This window comes from Acipenser ruthenus, chromosome 1, assembly GCF_902713425.1.
Source record: "Acipenser ruthenus chromosome 1, fAciRut3.2 maternal haplotype, whole genome shotgun sequence".
NCBI lineage: Eukaryota > Metazoa > Chordata > Actinopteri > Acipenseriformes > Acipenseridae > Acipenser > Acipenser ruthenus.
In genome coordinates, this window is record NC_081189.1 from 31,943,132 (window position 1) to 31,962,347 (window position 19,216).

Below are 19,216 nucleotides of genomic sequence, written 5' to 3' on the forward strand. Positions count from 1 at the left end.
ACAAATGTTTCGGCTCATGTCTCCTTTAGTTTTCTGTGTACTTAGTCGTTCCACACTGCGGAATACAATCTAGTAAACAAATTGTGGTATCTGCAGCCATTACCTTATACAGAGAACATCATAGTGGCATCTGCAAGGTGCTTCGAAGTGTCAGGTGTGACCACCTCTGTTTTTAAGTGTATCCTTCAAAATCAATTGGAAACAAGTTTGTACCTAATTCAAAAGCAAGGTGTACCTAACTCTGTACAAAAGTTTATTCATATTGGTGCTTCAGTCTTACTCTTATAATAAGAAAGTCGACAACAAATCACTGGTCTGGTATTTCGGGACCTAGAATGGCATAGACTGAGGTTCATTGCACAAAATCTTTGATCAAGGTTGTATGTGAGTTCTGCTTGATACCATACCGTCTTGATGGAAAAGAACCAGAACACTAGTTGTGACAAGAGCATACAGGCTTTCAATTATTCAAAGTTATGGTGGAATAAACAATTCGATACAGTTAAATTACAAGAGCACCTTTTAAGATACCATCTTGAAGCAGACACAAATGTTGTGTTTACTGTATGTTGATGTTTGTAAACCTCACCTTAGTAACTGTTGGTCAAGCCAAACAAAATACACATACCACTACTATTTAGAAAATACAGCAAGATTTATATTCACAGATGCTTTTCTGATTTAAATGATTTACTTATTTACCTGTAATGCTCATCCATCAATGCGTAGCAGGTTCATTCTTCCTTGCTTTTCATCTTTTTTTTTCATTTACAGTTCATCCTGTTAGTGTGTGTTTTTGACTGATAAACAATTGTTGTACCTTAAAATACTTTATGAAGCACAGTGGCATTAGTGTGGCATACTGTATCTGCTACAAAGCCAGACCCACCCTCCACAATGAAATGTATCACACTGACTCACTCTGTTAGTTTTAAGGTTAGCTTCTAGATTTAGTAGGGTGTGTAATTTTCATATGTCCGTGACTACAATGTTAAAGCTAGTTTTATGATTTAGGAGCCTGTCGTATTTAAAAGTTATTTTGGTCACAATCACGCATTGTCTTCAAAGAAAATATTTTAAGCCCAAAATGTCAGGTGAATAATGTAGATAAAGTCCCACAGAAACCCACATATACACTCGTATTAATGGATTTAACAAAAGTAGTGTTTTGCATTAGAAGTAAAATAGTTACTTCTCTGTCAATGCCAATACTATCTCAATAAAAAGTATCACAGTTTTAAGACACTGAGTTCATTAAGGACGTTCTCCTGAACAAAATGTTATGTAGCACGGCACATTTTATTGTAGGATGCTGTGGTAAACGTTCAGGTTTTTGGTTACAAAAAAAAAAAAACCCAAAAAAACACTTGCAAAACTATACCCTTCAATCCACTTTAAATGTGATATTGCAGTCCACTTAACTAGCCTTATTACACATCATCTTCTGGTCCACCAGTGCTTTGACCTTGTTCTTCTGCAGATCCACTCATACTCAGCAGATGGCAGTACACTAATATAGGACAATGCTAAAAAGTAATGGAAGGAGGTTGAAATGTGAGGGTATATTACCCATACACTGAGAGAGAGAGAACCTTTACCACATCCTCATAATTTAGTTTGAAGTTAGGACACTTTTCAGTCTAATCCAAGTTTGAGCAATGATTAGTTCTATGAACATAAAATGTAAATTGTAGCACTTAAAGGGGTAATAACCAAGGATTTAAAAACTCATCTGTATCTCATTAGTGTAAGTTCTCAAAAGTCTTGTTTTGCTGTTTGTGTTTTAAAGCTTGATTTGCAAGTTATTTTTTGTGTGGATGAAACGTATTTATCCTGTAAATTGGATGGAAATAAAATCGCTATAGCGGCAGGTTCAATCAGTTTGCCCCAGTTCTTAAATAGTAAACCTTTACTGCACTGGGTATGTTCCTATACCTATTTTAATGCTTATTTTCTCAATGTCAAATATATTGGGCACTGGGCAGCAAAGGGTTAAGTAACAGTTAGTAAAGCTACATAACCAAACTACAAGAAAACCAAGAAATTGACCAGAAGGTTCAACTAGCAAATCAGATAATGTTAATTAAATGACTTGCTTTTTATTTACTTGGGGAAATATTCTGACACCAATTATTTTCTAGTCCACATGCTGTACAGTGATATCTGTATTTTATTAATAAGTGAATATGTTAATTAATTAAATTGTGCAGTTAACACAAAGGTTTCTATCTGTATTCTTGTTGCATACAGGCATTGCATGCATATTACTGTTGGGCTCAATTTAGTCTTCCAAATGAATTGAAAGCTACCTGTATATGTGTTAACGGGTTTCTAAGCCTCTTAAAATGTACTGTATTGACAGTAACATTATATAAACCACTTCTGTATGTAACTGGCATTCCCCAAAACTGTTCTTTTCATTATGACATACACTGTATCTACAGGTATACTACCACACCCATCCAGTATATATCAATATCACAGAACCAGACTAATGCCTTTATTACTCTATGTAGGCCTGTTGTATGCGTTGTGAAGTGGCAGTCTGCATGGTCTAAGGGTGTATTGTAACTTTGCATGTGTGCAGCACAATGTGCAAAGATAGAATAATCAATTGAGTGTATATTTTCACATTTTAGTCTTTCATCAGCTGTGTCACACTCTTTTTAAACTCATTTTTACAGTACATTCCAGAGGCTTGTTCTATACTGATTTTCTTACTGAACTATTTGGACATTCTTGCAAGATACTACCCCTGCTGTGTTTTGATGGCCAGGGCTGCCCAGTAGCCTCTGGGCTTAACCCTAATCCTCTGGTGTGTGTCCCTTCACCCAGACAGGATTGAGACCTAGGCACTGGGATGCCTTGCTGCTGAACTTTTTCCCCAGATGATTTTTATGCCTAATGCACCCCCCCCCCCCCCCCCTTGACAGGAGGGTTGTGGCTTCAATCCCCGGTGGGGGGGACACTGCTGCTGTACCCTTGAGCAAGGTACTTTACCTAGATTGCTCCAGTGAAAACCCAACTGTATAAATGGGTAATTGTATGTAAAAATAATGTGATATCTTGTAACAATTGTAAGTCGCCCTGGATAAGGGCGTCTGCTAAGAAATAAATAATAATAATAATAATAATAATAATAATAATAATAATAATAATAAATATTGTACTGGTGCCTTTCATGTTTGTGTTCATTTCGTATTTTTTAATTTTGATTTTAAATTGGATTTAGAGTGATTGTTTACATCATATTTGTAATTATTTGTTCAGTATAAGGTCAGTGTGTGGGGAGCTGATTTCAGTGACATCCTCCAGTATGCTGCAATGTTAAAGAACATTATAATTAAACCAGTCCCCGTTAGAATGAAAATGAGCAGCTAAATATTTAACATCTCTTTGAAACATCAAGTGACAAATACAGTGGTTTGGTATGCAGTCATTTACATAAGTTGCTTTTTTGGTGCTCAAATAAAAATGTAAAGAACCACAAAAAATTGTTCCCACATAAAACTGTCAATGGGCATTTAAACAGAATATAATTTGGGTAGGGCTTGATTTTTTTTAATTCCATGCCCTGGAGGAGAAAGACTTCTGCCATACTATCCAGCTCCACAGTCCCTTAAGTTTAATGCTGTTAAATATCCTTTCCTTTTAAATATAACTTTTGCATTTGTTTTCCTCCTGTAAATGTGGTTCTTTCCTACAGTGACCTGAGAAGATTAGTGTTGGCTTTAGTACCAGTAATCAGGCTGGCAGCTGGCCCTGTTTCTTGAGCTTGTGCAAGCACAGTAGTCCATGACTCTGGTTATATTAGGCATCTTTCATCCCAGTTTCTGTTAAGCGCTGCCCGCACTTGCTCATGCACATCAGTGGTATCAGTTACTGGCTGGGTAACAGCCTGCGAATGGCGTGAGACTTAGCAGAAATGTATTGCTTCAACTGGAATGCGCTCAGACTTCAAAGCACGAAGAGCAACCACAACAAAAATGGGCTGTGTTATAAGGGAAATGAGTAACAGCACTTTTTCTGTGGCACCAATCCCTCATTAAGCAATATAAACCTGGGTGTATTTACACTGCACCTTGATAGAGATAATCAGGAATCCACAATGGCTAGAACATGTGCTTGTTGGGCAAGCGTACTGTTTACTGTACAAAGCTGATAAGCTTCTCAACATCTATTACTTAAACGTCTGTACAATTTGAATATGACCAAGTGTGCACCTTTACTATTTGGAGTAAGTAATAATCCCTGAGTAATGGGTCCATTCCTGGTAGTTAGTGACTGCTTTGTCAGGTAGTTTTACAGTTATAAACCAAAAATAACTTTAAACATGTATTAATTAATGACCGCTCCTGACATATAGATAGGGATTATAACACTATTTCTTAGAGACGAGCTTTCATTCCATAAGGTTTTGAATAAAAGTTCAAATCACATTAACTGTACAAATCACATTGCCTGTTTTCTAAATGAATGCATATAGAGATCTATTTCCACATTATGGCAGAATTATTATCCAATCTACAATGTTATATGTAAAATAGTCCCCAGCGTAAAGCTTGTACATTCTTTGACAAGTCATATACAAGCTCTCATAACTCCAAATGTGGTGGTTTTCTTATGTTTTGAGTGGCTGTGAAATATTACTAGCTAGAGTCTTCTACTAGGTGCTGAGGCTGCCAATTTTAGTCCACTTTGGGTAGTATAACCGATGAACGTGTCGACAATTTACTTAGTCCCATTTAATCTGTTTAAAATACTGGAAAGACTTCTGATTTTGTCACCTACCTCTAAAATATTTTTAAAGAGTCTTGCACAACCAAAGTGATCACTATATATATATGTAATGAACATCTGATATTTAAATATATACAAATCTAAGGATCAGTAAGAATAACGTGGAATTAAAAGAAAGCCTAAACGCAGACAGACTGGGTGTAAAGTAGAATCAATCATGCGCATTTACAGTATGCCAAGGCGAGACTGTTAACGGTTTTGCAAGTGAGGAGCAGGATCTTGAAATCAATAAGTCTTGTTCAGGCTTACAAGCTCAATATAGGTCCTCTGATGACATTGCTACAGACTGAATTATATACCTTAATTTAAAAGAGGTGTAATTACAGTTGCATCTTCCTAGTTTTACAACAATACTGGTTTGATAAATATGCGTCTTTTGAAATGGTTTTCATAATCCAGGGTTATTTTGTTTACATTCTACATGTAGACAGAGCTTGTTTGGTACAGTATTATCCATGTGTGTATGTGATTGCTGCAACAAGTTGTTCAGCCAACTAGTCTCTTGTGATGGTGCAATTAGAGTCGAACGATATGAATAGCGTTTAACAAATCACTCTGAATGTAGTTCAAAGTCTGAAAAAGCACAAACATAACATTTGTAGATAAGTTTTGCCCTCTTGTATTTTCTGTTTCTTTTACGTAGACTACATGCAGGCTGATCTGCAACGTGGTGCTTTACACGCGTACAGTGAGAGCAGCTGCTGGGCTCAGCAGCACTGTGCAGGACCAAGATACGCATTTCTGGTATTGATTGCTTGCAATCTCATCCATGTATCTGTTTGCCTTTTCGGTGACTGTATTTAACATCACCGTTGCTGAGGCTGTTACTACCATCTAACAAGCAGGCTTCCCTCAGTTTAGTGTGTGTACTGACTGAGTGGTTTTGCCAGTGGCTTTTACAGGTGGGCATCCCTGTACATTGCTACCCGTGGCGACTACAAACCAGTGTACCCGTACTGTATGGTACTGAAGTCACGACCCGCTCCGTTCCTGACCCGGTACCGAACCGGGACTGAGGTTACTGCACTGGTGCCGACCTGGTACCGTGCCTGGTTCCAACCCGATAATAGTCACGCCCCTGGTCCGGTACCAAACTGGTCTTGTTCGGGTCTTGACCTGCCTAGTTGCTATCTATAAGCAGACAGACAGCACCTGTGCATCTGTATACTGTGCACTGCGTTGCTTGCTTCTTGCATAATGCCTGGGTTTTAATCCTGCGAGACATGCAAGGCCAGTCTGCCTGTTGAGGACAAGCACGACAGATGCTCTTCCTGCCTGGGGTCAGAGCACACCGAGGAGGCACTGGTGAACTTGCACTTGGATAGGCAATTCTAATAATATTCTGGTAGCCTACTAGTCCTATTTGCTTGGGTCCCTTTCTGACAGTCACAAGCCCTCACCACAACAACTGCATGAGCTGTGCCTGGTTAATAAGAACCTGCTTCATGTGTCGAAGCTCAACAGGCAGGCTGTAGGCAGGAACCTGGCTGCGCTGATAGCTGCATGTAGGCAGCTCTGGCTTTCCCAAGCACGCATGCCTGACGAGGACAAAGCACCGCTGTTGGATGCCCCTATTACTTTTGGTCACACAGTGGACAAGATGCTGCAGTGCTCTCGCCATGCGCGGGAACCCCCCAGTGCGCAAACCAGCGGCAAACTGGCGCCCTAGGCCCCAGCAGCCTCAAAGACTGGCACAACTGGGTGCGCGTGCTATTAGAGGTGGTGTTCAGAACCGTCCTGCGGAGGCTTTAATAGGTTCCGCTGCCCGGCACAGAGACAGAAATCTCAGGCCAAGCCACAAGCCACAAGAAAATCAGGCAGGACTGGTCAAGGTGCTTCTAGTAGCCCCTTATTGGCCCAGGAGACCCTGATGCAGCTCCTGAGCGGCCAGCCGTGAGACTGCCCAAGCGCTGCGACCTGCTCAGTCAGGCATGGGGGACCTTATGGCATCCCGACCCATTGAGCCTGCAGCTCTGGGTCTGGCCTCTGATAGGCTGCATTTGAGCCATCTGGGTCTAAACAGTAGGGTTATTGACACCCTACAAAATGCCATAGCAGCATCCACACATTCTCAATACGGGTACAAGTGGGGCTTCTTTCAGACATGGTGCCTGCCTTGTGGGTTTTACCCCATTACCTGTCCCATGGCAGATATACTGCAGTTTTTGAAGGACCTTTTTGATGAGAGGAAATCCTCCACGTTAAAGGTCTATTTGGCAGCCGTTTCGGCTTGCTATGTCAAAATTGATTTGGTCTCCCCAGCAGCTCACTTCGGCTGTCAGCTTCGGCTGCCTATGAAGGACATTATTCCTTGCTGGAGGTTAAACGTGGGGCTTAATGCACTCATGAAGTCTCCATTTGAGCCCATGTATTCAGCTGAGCTGAAATATTTATTGCTTAAAGCGGTTTTCTTCCTTGCAGTCACCTCTGCAAAGCGAGTGAGATGCAGGCATTCTCCATTGCAAAAGCCTGCTTAATTTTTACAGAGGCCAGGACAAAGGTTACGCTCTGTACCAATCCTGCCTTTTTGCCAAGGACGATCTTGGCATTTCATGTCGACCAGTCTGGAATTGGAGGCTTTCCATCCACCTCCTTTCCAGTCTGACAGGGAGCGACCGCTCCATACTCTGCCCAGTGCAGACTCTGGCATACTACATTGACAGGACGAAAAGTTGGAGGCAGTCCGAAAATGTTTTTGTCTGCTATGTAGCTAAGTCCCATGGTCAAGCCCTGTCTAAGCAGCAGCTGTGCAAATGGATAGCAGGCAGCAACTTGCCCCTTCCAGAAAAGCTCATTGCCCATTCCACCAGGGGCATGGCAACTTCGTGGGCTTTGTTCCAGGGTGGATCTGTCAAAGTTTTATGCAATGCAGCGAGCAGTGTGGGCTACCCGCCATACTTTTACTAGGTTCTACAGACTGAATGTTGTGGATCTTCAAAACCCTGGCTTTGGAACTAGTGTTAAGGGCGGCTTCCCAATCGACCCTTACAACAGAGTCATAGAGTTATTCCCTCATTTCTTTTAGCCCTAGCTACTTGTTACTGGGGTTCCATATGATAATGCACGAGGCAGCCTCTCAGCTTAGCTTTGTAGCATGCCTAGTGTAGTAATAGGAACCAACTCAGTAATGTTGTTGAAGCTGACACCCTGGGATCCTTCAAGATGAGATTCTGGGATCAATAAGCTACTAACAACCAAACGAGCAAGATGTTTCTGTAGATTTCAAAATACAGTGTTACACGCTATGATCAGGATATAACGTACACAACATAATAACCAATTATCCATCTCTATTTTTTCAATAAGCTAATGTGCTGCCAAGTCACGAAATAAAATTCACTGGTCAGATACATCGCAAGTATCTGTATTTTAACAAATGAGTCAAAGCACTGAATATTTACCTATCAGACTAATACATATTTTTCAGCGTCATTTGTGTTATAAGATACTGTAAGTAATTCATCCATCATTTTAAAAACTCAATCATAACTAGAAAGAATATATGCTTTTAAAACTCAACAAGTGTTCAATGGGAAACCTTGGAAACATGGTCAAGGTTTTAACTGCTAGTGTTCCCTTTTAATACCTTCCAATACCGGAGTAAAGTAATTCAACTATAGTAATACTGTTAAAACGCTGCTTACGTTAAGCTTTTAAAATGTCCTGTTATTTCACCTTCTTTTCAGGCTGTTTATTGTAAATGCATTCTAAGACCAACTACTGTAGATCTTGTGCAACTTGACTACAGCTTCTTGGTACTCTGCTATCAAGGACTTGCATTGAGTGAAGCCTTGAAGCATCTTTGTATTGTGCCTGCAATACAAGAATGTGAAATGCTTTGTTGGGCAAAATAACACATTTAGCGAGAACATTCAGACTGCACCCACCATAACAATTCAAATGCAGCTAATGCTGAAGTATGTTCTATGTTTTTTTGCCTAGTAGTTAGCATACCAAGCATTGTGTTAGCAATAGTTGCTATAGTGTAATATCCATAATAATTACTGTAAAAACCTTTGTATAAGTCTATTTCCTGGCTTTTTCCTGAAATTGTTGTCTCAAAAAGCGGGGGGGGGGGGGGGGGGGGCTAGGCTATACACCGGTGCGACTTATACACAGTTTTTTACGGTGTACTTTTTTTCAGCAACATTTTTATCTTTGTATTTCCCATCGTATGGAGAAGCAGTTTCTTAGATAAATGAAAACAGGTTTTTATTGCCACATAATAACAATAATAATCATTTGGAAGGCTGTTTCATTTTGTGTTTTTACGCAAAGCAAACCATTTAGTACTTGAAGTCATTTTGACATAACATTATGGCCTGCAATCCTCTCATTAAGCAATGTCTTGTACTTGCTTGACACCAGGGCATCGAAACGCTTTGTACTGGTACAAAGTACTTCTGATAAACCTCATGAATTCTATTACAATTTTAATGTCTCAAGATAAACTGTAGCTGGCTGACAGTGCGTCTGCTGCAAGGATTAGCACCCTGTCTGGCCTCAGATAGCTGGCTGGGCAAAACTACAGGGAGAGAGAACTGAAAAATGGGAGGTGGATTAGGTGGTTTAAAACTGTGAGTCAAGGCTGATTTAAGAGGGAACAGGGGGGAATTAGCAGTGGGGCCCAGCAGACCAGTTCGACCAGACTGCACGGATACCATCCAGCATTCAAAGAATCGTTACATCCATTCATATAATAAGTGGGAATGTTCTGAAATACTTGGTAAATAATATCCCCAACAGGCCATTTTGAACTGATTCTGTATACCTAATACTAGTAAAATAGGCAATTAAAGGGAGGAACACCCCATTGGTTGTTACATTGTATTTAATTATATGATCTAGCAGAAGGGGGCGGGGGGGGAGGAGGGCAGTGTAACACTGTACATTCTTTTGTCAATTTCTGCACTGTAAAACATAGGGCACATATATTGATGTATAGCATAAATATATTCCCCCAAAAATCAATTGTTGAACTGTTTAGCATGTCTTACTTATAATAAACAGCTATTTACAGCTAAGATTTAAGAGAAATCTAATTTGCAGTCAGTTTGCTTGTTTTTACTTGTAATTCTTGGTATTATTACTCTTTTCTTAATTTGCCTGGTATTTAAAATAATGTCTCCTTCCCAGAACTGAACACACAAAAGAAAACATAAATAAGAAAAGACTAGTCTGGTTTTCTTTCGGGTCCGATACCTGTATGTCAAAAAGACTACATTGTTTTAAGAAGTTTTTTTTATGCCCAAGTCGTTATGCAATGGAAGATTTCAATACTTGCATTTGTTTTTGTATCCATGCTTATACGGTGCATTTCATATGATTTAAGTAATATGGGTCTATTTTATTAAATTGTTAAAATAACAAAAAAACAAACAAAAATAAAACTTAAAAATAACATCGCACCTTGTGTCTATAATCATTACTTCAATTTGGTCCATGATTTGCTGTGGTCTTCTAATTTTCAGTTTCTTTTGGCCGATCGATATGCTCCCAGACATACTCTATTGGATTCATGTGTGAACACTGGGCAGGCCAACAGTCACAGGGTTGTAATTGTTTCTAACAGCATAATGATTCTGCAGTCAAGAAAATGCAGTTATCTTTTCATCTGGTGATTGTAACTAATTTTTGATGAAAAGCTCCCAAGTCACGAAAGCAGTATTTGACTTGAGGTGTGTTTTTACACCATGCTTTGCGTGCAACCATATTATTCTCTGGGCTCTTTAAAAAAACAATTTTCAGCTGTTCACCTTTTAAAAAGGAAAAGGAGAAGGGTTATATTTCTACAAAGTCTAAAAAAAGCTAGCCAACTAGCTACGAGGTAAGCCAGGGGCTTTTGGGAAAAGGTCCAGTCATTCAGGAAACATTCATGCCAAGGCACAGAGGCCTGGAGCCTTGGTCTAGTCTCCCTGGTGCCAGTGATGTTCAGGGGTCAGTCACAAGACACGGTTATCTGTACTCGGCCTGTCAGGCATTCTCTTCGCTGCTGCTAGACGCGACAATGGGAATTAGAAATGTTGCTGGTGTAGTACTGAGATTATCATATCTGAAAACGCCTAGTCTGTGTTAATAGCCTAAAAAGTCATCAGACTGAACTAGCAAGAAAGTGTTTTTCTTCTGGGCTGCGCTGAGTAAAACTAATTCATTAAGCGTGCAGACGATAAATTATCAGTGTCTCTTCTCGGCTATCAGAGTTTGGCCTTTTAAAATGCAGTGGGGACACAGAAAATAAACTTCCTGTATGCATTCAGTTTTAAGTACAGGCAGTTCTAATCCCTAATTGAGTGTCCCTAATTAATCAACGTTTCATGGTTTTAATGTATATAAAAAATATACATTAAAATAAAATGGTGGCTAGTTCTTTTGAGCAAAATAATATTTATAGTAAATGATTTTAGGGATGTGCTTTTGGTAAATTTTTATGAACATTTAAACGCTTTGCAATGTCAGCATTTAAACCATATCTACATACACACACACACTCTCTCTCTTTATATTACATTGTGATACTGACAGCCCTGGTTAGTATTTTTAAGCAAATAAACCATAAACAAGCAAATAATGTTTTAACATCGCAAAGACTTAACTACAAAGTAAAAAAAAACGCACACACACATCAAAGTATATATTGAAATGTTTATATTTATGGTTGTAATTAAAGTTGCTTGTGGAGATTTAACTATATACATACATATTATTGCACACATTTATGGGTAGTATAATGTTTTTAGAATAGTGTGTTTATTAAAGGTTCATTTATAAGTAACTTTGCCCAAAATGATATGGTTTAAAAAAAATAAATAAATAAAAAGATGACCATCACCCACTGTACAGCGCTAATGCAAAATGGCTACAGAAAAGCAAAAGCGAGTTATGCTTACAATTGAAGAAAAGTTAGAAATACTATACTTTCACTTCTGGAAAAGGTAATTACCAGCGATAAAATAGCTCAATATTTTGGAATTTTAAAGAGCACTGTGACTGATATTAAAAAGTCTGCCTCAGAGATTTAAAAGTTTGCGGTCTTTGATAGTAGGGGTGGGATTTTTTGAGATCTATTGTTGCTGGAGACGACTACTTGAGCATTACAGTTTCCGAGTACTCGAATCAAACTCAAATTTGCTTTTTATTGCCATCAGTAGCTCCATCCACAATAATTCTGAATGTTTTCATTTCAAATTGTGCAGCATTGAACTTGTGTTTTTGTGGTACAGCAATTTTGTTTGGCATAATTATTTACATACCACGGTTTTCTCGTTCCTCAAAATACTTCCAAACGTGGCTTCCTTTGTTTAGAGATGACATTTTAAATATAGAATAAACTCGGACAAAATGCTTGGCTTCCTTTGTTTAGAGATGCCATTTTAAATAAAGAACAAACTCAGAAAAAACGCTTGTCATTAACGTTATTACCCTGCCGTGGAATTGATACCATACCACGCCTACTACAGACATAAATACACACAGTGCACCAATGAAGCGCCAGATCGACCGAGAATAAAACCCGCCCAGTGTCAAACTTTCTGTTGCACCAATTAGAAAAGCTACGTGGAGGCAATTGCCAAACCCCTTCCTTTTTATAATATCCGCCCTTACTGTGGCACTAGAGCAGTATGATACACGACGTACTACTACTGATAAATTACTAAAATTAATGCATAAAAAAAACGTTTGGTGACAATTTGTCACGTGACCAGTTATACGTCTAGCATATTATTAAACGTTTAACCACTTTAGAGTTTATACTTTTTAAACGTTTAAAATTCCCATCCCTATATGATTTATTCTCCTGGTATTTTGGAAAACCGAAGTACCAAGGTATGGGCCCTTTAATTGTATTATCTGTAAATCTTTGGTCTGAAATTTGGTGTGTGTTAGAAAATAGGGGATTTAGGAGAAACCTAAAGAATCAATTTGAATATGTTGATTAGAACTATATGGCTGCTGGACTGCTTCAACATATTAATCATACATTGAACATAACTCGTCTACTTTGTTTGATTGATTTAAAAAAAAGTCCAAGATGGTCATGCTGGCACATAAGAACATAAGAAAGTTTACAAATGAGAGGAGGCCATTCAGCCCATCTTGCTCGTTTGGTTGTTAGTAGCTTATTGATCCCAGAATCTCATCAAGCAGCTTCTTGAAGGATCCCAGGGTGTCAGCTTCAACAACATTACTGGGGAGTTGGTTCCAGACCCTCACAATTCTCTGTGTAAAAAAGTGCCTCCTATTTTCTGTTCTGAATGCCCCTTTATCTAATCTCCATTTATGACCCCTGGTCCTTTTTTCTTTTTTCAAGTCAAAGAAGTCCCCCGGGTTGACATTGTCTATACCTTTTAGGATTTTGAATGTCTGAATCAGATCGCCGCGTAGTCTTCTTTGTTCAAGACTGAATAGATTCAATTCTTTTAGCCTGTCTGCATACGACATGCCTTTTAAACCCGGGATAATTCTGGTTGCTCTTCTTTGCACTCTTTCTAGAGCAGCAATATCCTTTTTGTAACGAGGTGACCAGAACTGAACACAATATTCTAGGTGAGGTCTTACTAATGCATTGTAGAGTTTTAACATTACTTCCCTTGATTTAAATTCAACACTTCTCACAATATATCCGAGCATCTTGTTAGCCTTTTTTATAACTTCCCCACATTGTCTAGATGAAGACATTTCTGAGTCAACATAAACTCCTAGGTCTTTTTCATAGTTCCCTTCTTCAATTTCACTATCTCCCATATGATATTTATAATGCACATTTTTATTGCCCGCATGCAATACTTTACACTTTTCTCTATTAAATTTCATTTGCCATGTGTCTGCCCAATTTTGAATGCTGTCTAGATCATTTTGAATGACCTTTGCTGCTGCAACAGTGTTTGCCACTCCTCCTATTTTTGTGTCGTCTGCAAATTTAACGAGTTTGCTTACTATACCAGAGTCTAAATCATTAATGTAGATTAGGAATAGCAGAGGACCTAATACTGATCCCTGTGGTACACCACTGGTTACCTCACTCCATTTCGAGGTTTCTCCTCTAATCAGTACTTTCTGTTTTCTACCTGTTAACCACTCCCTAATCCATGTGCATGCATTTCCTTGAATCCCTACTGCGTTCAGTTTGAGAATTAATCTTTTATGCAGGACTTTGTCAAAAGCTTTCTGGAAATCTAAATAGACCATGTCGTATGCTTTGCAGTTATCCATTTTCAATGTTGCATCCTCAAAAAAAGTCAAGTAGGTTAGTTAGACATGATCTCCCTTTCCTAAAACCATGCTGGCTGTCTCCCAGGATATTGTTACCATATAGGTATTTTTCCATTTTTGATCTTATTATAGTTTCCATAAGTTTACAAATAATAGAAGTCAGGCTTATTGGTCTGTAGTTACCTGGTTCGGTTTTGCCTCCCTTTTTGTGGATCGGTATTACTTTTGCTATTTTCCAGTCTGTCGGTACAACCCCTGTGTCAAGAGACTGTTGCATGATCTTGGTTAGCGGTTTGTAAATAACTTCTTTCATTTCTTTGAGTACTTTTCTGGCCCAGGGGATTTGTTTATTTTAAGAGCTCCTAGTCCCTTTAACACTTCTGCCTCTGTTATGCTAAAGTTATTTAAAATTGGATAGGAACAGGTCGACATGTGGGGCATGTTGTCCGTGTCCTCCTTTGTAAAAACCTGTGAAAAGTAATCATTTAATATATTTGCTATTTTTTTTTTCTTCATCTGATTTTGCCATTTGTGTCTCTTAGACATTTAACCTCCTCTTTGAATGTTCTCTTGCTGTTATAATATTGGAAAAACATTTTGGAATTGGTTTTAGCCCCCTTAGCAATATTGATTTCTATCTCTCTCTTGGTCTTTCTAACTTCCTTTTTGACTTGTATTTGCAGTTCCAAGTACTCTTTGCTTTGTTTTTGGTCCCTTTTAAACGCTCTGTAAAGTGCCTTTTTTCGCTGAATATTTTTTTTAATTGATCTATTAAACTATTTTGGCCATTTTGTTTTAGATTTAGATTTGTCTACTTTTGGGATGTAATTGTTTTGCGCCTCTAGTACTACATTTTTAAAAAACAGCCACCCTTTTTCTGTGGATGTTTGCTCTATTTTACTCCAATCTACTTCTGTTAGTCTCTGTTTCATACCTTCGTAGTTTGCTTTTCTAAAATTGTAAACCTTAGCTTTAGTCATTACTTTTGGGGTTTTAAAAAAATATTTCAAATGAGACCATGTTGTGGTCTGAATTTGCCAATGGCTCTCTGACCTCTGTTTTAGTTATTCTGTCTTCATTATTTGAAAAGACTAAGTCAAGGCATGTCTCCCCTCTAGTCGGTGCCTTGACAAATTGCCTTAGGAAGCAGTCATTTGTCATTTCCACCATTGCAATTTCGTCCGTCGTGCCCCCCATTGGGTTTTCCCATTTTATAGAGGGGAAGTTGAAATCCCCCATTAGTATGGCTTCTCCTTTTCTACACACATTTCGAATGTCATTGTACAACAGATTATTTTGCTCAGCGTCTGAATTTGGCGGTCTATAGCATGCTCCTATTATTATGCCCTTTGAATTTGTGTCTATTATTCTGACCTATTTCTACATTGGTTAATTGGACATCAAATGACCCTTTGTTACAGAACATTTGCCTAGTAATCGTTTAGATTACATAGGAAGTAGAGGTAGAAAAAAATATGTTTTTTTGTTTACAAATGATTGGGAGAGATCTATTTTTATCAAATAGTTCTGTTATGTTTTCAACATTGTTTACAGGAACACTTCTTTTAAAGCCTTTAGTAGGATGTCTGGCTGACAAGGTTAACGGAACTCTTTGTATTGTTATTCAACGTGACCTCTTGCTCATGCAGTTATTTAAATATACAGTATAAAAAAATAGTTTTTGTTTCAGCAAGCATGTTTTTTGATTAAAATCTTATTTGATTTCCCATCATGATGTAATGTGGGTTTGAAGTGGAACTATGCACACATTTTTAAATCTGTTGTCGAACCTAAATGATTAATAACGTTGACAGGAAAGGAGACATGCTCAGTCATAAGCTGATTGTATTTGGTATACATAGGTACGTGTGAGCTGGTCAGTCTTTATTAGGAAGTTCAAACTGATGAAAGCCAGCACAGCTGGAACATTAATATGTTATGCAGTTGATCAAATAGTCGTGCTACGAAATGTGGAATGCCTTATGTTTTTCGTTTTATGATTCAGACAGTATTTTGTTATATTCAGTACTGTAATTCCATTCTGTCCTCCTTTATATTGTTTGAGATCATATTAATTACATTTGTTTCAGCACAACTATTTCATATTTGTTAGTAAAGGTAGGAAACCATAGAACTCAATGAAGCTCCAAGGCCAGACCTAAAGACCTTTTGACTACAAGCTGCAAATCATTAAACTGAAGAATTAGCATGCCCCTGTGGAGACTAGTTTAGGCATTTTTATAGAGAAAATCAATAGAAACTTCTCTCATGATCTTCAAATATCTTTAGAGATGAGACATTCATTTTGACAGCAGTATCTATGCAGGGGCTGGGAGCATTGTGTTATCGTCTTAGTAAAACGTTAGTAAAACGTGAAAGCATGGGCTTCCCTTCAACAAAAATAGCCTAGAATGTTTTAAGGGGATCTTCACTGTTCAAGATTCCATTATTCTGAAACTCAAGGGATAGGAACCATCTTTTCCAAAGATCTAGCTTGTTCATTTTCTTTTTCAGGTGGCTTGTGGACAGTCTTTACCTTAGGAGGAGCAGGAAGCAAACCGAATCCTGAGGAAGAACGGCCCCTGCCGCTGTCCAATCAGAGCCTGCTTCTGCTGCTTGTATTAGCCAACCTTACAGATGGGGTGGACACCCCCAACCCTTACAGACAGGCTATCATGTCTTTTAAGAACACACAAGGTTTGTGGTTTTCAATTATAAGTTCACATTTAGAGAGATGTTATGCTGAAGGCAAAAGAAAAAAAAAAGGAAAAAAAATCGACTTGCTAATCCTCAAGGTTGTTGAGGGTGCAGATCTAGGCCAAATGTTTTGTTCTGTTATAAATGGCATGTTTGTGATTTTCAAAACACTACATAGGAAAGAACTTGCCACATCTTTACACCCTGTCGTGAAAACACTGTATGAAAAGTATTTGTTTTGATGATGTCTCCAAAATTGTATTTTTGTTGGCAAAGGGTACCACTGTTTTCAGTTAAAATGAATCGAATTGGACTTCAGAGGTCTATGAATATATATATATATATATATATATATATATATATATATATATATATATATATATATATATATATATAATATATATATACACACACACACACAAAAAGAGGCTTCTGTAAATTTGCATGTGTGCAAAGTTGAATGACTGAGGGTTTTTGGGTTGAATCTATCAACACCTAGTAAACAGAACTTTTGAGTTAAAATTCCTTTTCCCTGTGTTTCTTTTTCATGCAGCAATGTTTAATTTAAAGTATTTATTTATTGTTTGTATGTCTTCAGTATAATACTGAGGAGTAGAAGTAGACTTTTCTACTGTTCATTTTTCAGATGTGTTTCTGGTGGCAATTGTTTTCCCTTGTGCTTAGAAGTTTTTAGTTGAGTGTTCAAAATGTGACAGTGTTAATTCTTCATTCTTGTATATCTTAGGTTCTCAAAAATTGGACCTAGAACTTTATGTTATCCAATAGTATAAGGTTCTAGGAATTAAGAGAACTTCTATAGGCAATCCACAAGCTATTGCTATTTTACAGCCAATAGAAGCAACTATTGACCAAATGTAGACAAAGGTTGTTATTTCTCTCAGTGCAGAGAACATATATTCCCCTCAACTGTTTAAGATTTAGTACAAGTGAGCAACTGTTGTATATGTAATGGTTGTACAATATGTCCTCCCACATGTTATTTTTCAAGAGTGCACTTCCCAAATAATCAACAGCAGCTTGATGTGAACCTTGAACTACTGTTTTTAAGCATTTTCCCATAACAATATAAAAAATAGCTCTTATTCATTCCTATCAACTAAAAAATACATGTCTGAGCTTTTCCTGCAAAGCACAAGGGATTGAACAAAACACATCCCTGTGGCACCACCTAAGGTCCGTCTGTAAACAAGCTGTTTTTTCTGGCTTTGTATAGAGTTTTAAAGATGCAGCATACCTGCTCTACAACATTTTGTTTGTTTTCAGAACAGTTAATAGATAAGATAGCATCAAAGTTCATGTACATAGATATATCTATATATATATCTATATATATCTGATATATTTACTTGAACCTTTTATTTGTACTTGATATAAACCATGTTTTGTGTACATTCTGATTTTTTTTTCATTACAGATAGCTCTGCCCCCCCATCTTCCCATCCTCATACTTTCCAGATCAACTTTAACAGTCTTTATACAGCTTTGTGCGAGCAGCAGAAGTCAGACCAAGCCACTTTACTCCTGTACACTTTGCTGCATCAAAATACCAATTTCAGAACCTACATGCTTGCTCGAACAGACATGGAAAATCTTGTAAGTAAACCTCTTTTAGCCCTTAAAAAAAGATATTTAACTCTTTAAGCACTAATGATTTAATCAACCTCTTGCAGTATGATCCATAACTGGAGTTAAGTCAACACCTTCATAACTTCCTAGATCACCCTATGATATATTGCATTTGTGAACATGGCCATACAAAATGGTGTTAACCTGCTTGTAGAAGACAAACACTTTCTCTGCCACTACCTGTCAATGCCGCCTTGTGATTATGTGTAAATTTGAGTTAGCTGGTCACATATACTTCATACGGCATTCCAGTCCAAACCTGGCTGTAACTAATCTCCCCGTCTTTATGGAAAAGGACTCTCAGACCAGCATGATCGAGTTTCAAAAGCTTGCGTCACTGCTGAGGATGTTAAAAACCCTGTGCTGGTGTCCAGAGGGTTGGCCCACAGCACCTTGAGCCACTACTCGGGCACATTTGAATTTACTCTAGAACCAACCGTTGTTATGTTGGTGTAAGTTACCATATGGTGCTTTATTATATAGCCTTGGACCCCTTTTCCACACAGAACCACACACTCTTACATCTCTGCTCACACTTTGAAATCTCAGGGTGCTGGTTTTCTCTCCATGTCCCATGTTGGGCTAAGGCTTTCAGCTGTTATGCTGCACATCTTTGGAATTCTATACTCCAGGCTATTAGGGATATAGATTCAGTGAATATTTTTAAAACACAGCTTCAGACATTTGTCTTTGATCAGGTTTTTGAGTATTAGTTCTGCTCCAAAACCTTTCTAAGGGGATCTGTGATGCGCTGTAAAAGTGTAAACTTGTGATATAACATGGTAATCTCTCTCATCAAGACTTGCTCAGTATAAAGACATATCTGAAGAGCTCTCTCTGTTGGGAGCATATGACAGTTTAA

The 19,216-nt window shown here is 38.1% G+C and overlaps 1 protein-coding gene across 5 annotated transcripts in view; it reads left to right on the forward strand.

Moving 5' to 3' along the window:
- The window catches only part of LOC117962753 (dymeclin-like), a 164,799-nt gene that overhangs the window by 49,579 nt on the left and 96,004 nt on the right, over positions 1 to 19,216 (forward strand). For all 5 annotated transcript variants that reach the window (XM_059023737.1, XM_059023756.1, XM_059023749.1 and 2 more), the window contains 2 exons: positions 16,525 to 16,707; positions 18,143 to 18,321. In XM_059023737.1, the coding sequence (XP_058879720.1) occupies positions 16,525 to 16,707; positions 18,143 to 18,321 (362 nt within the window). The remainder of the gene's footprint in view (positions 1 to 16,524; positions 16,708 to 18,142; positions 18,322 to 19,216) is intronic.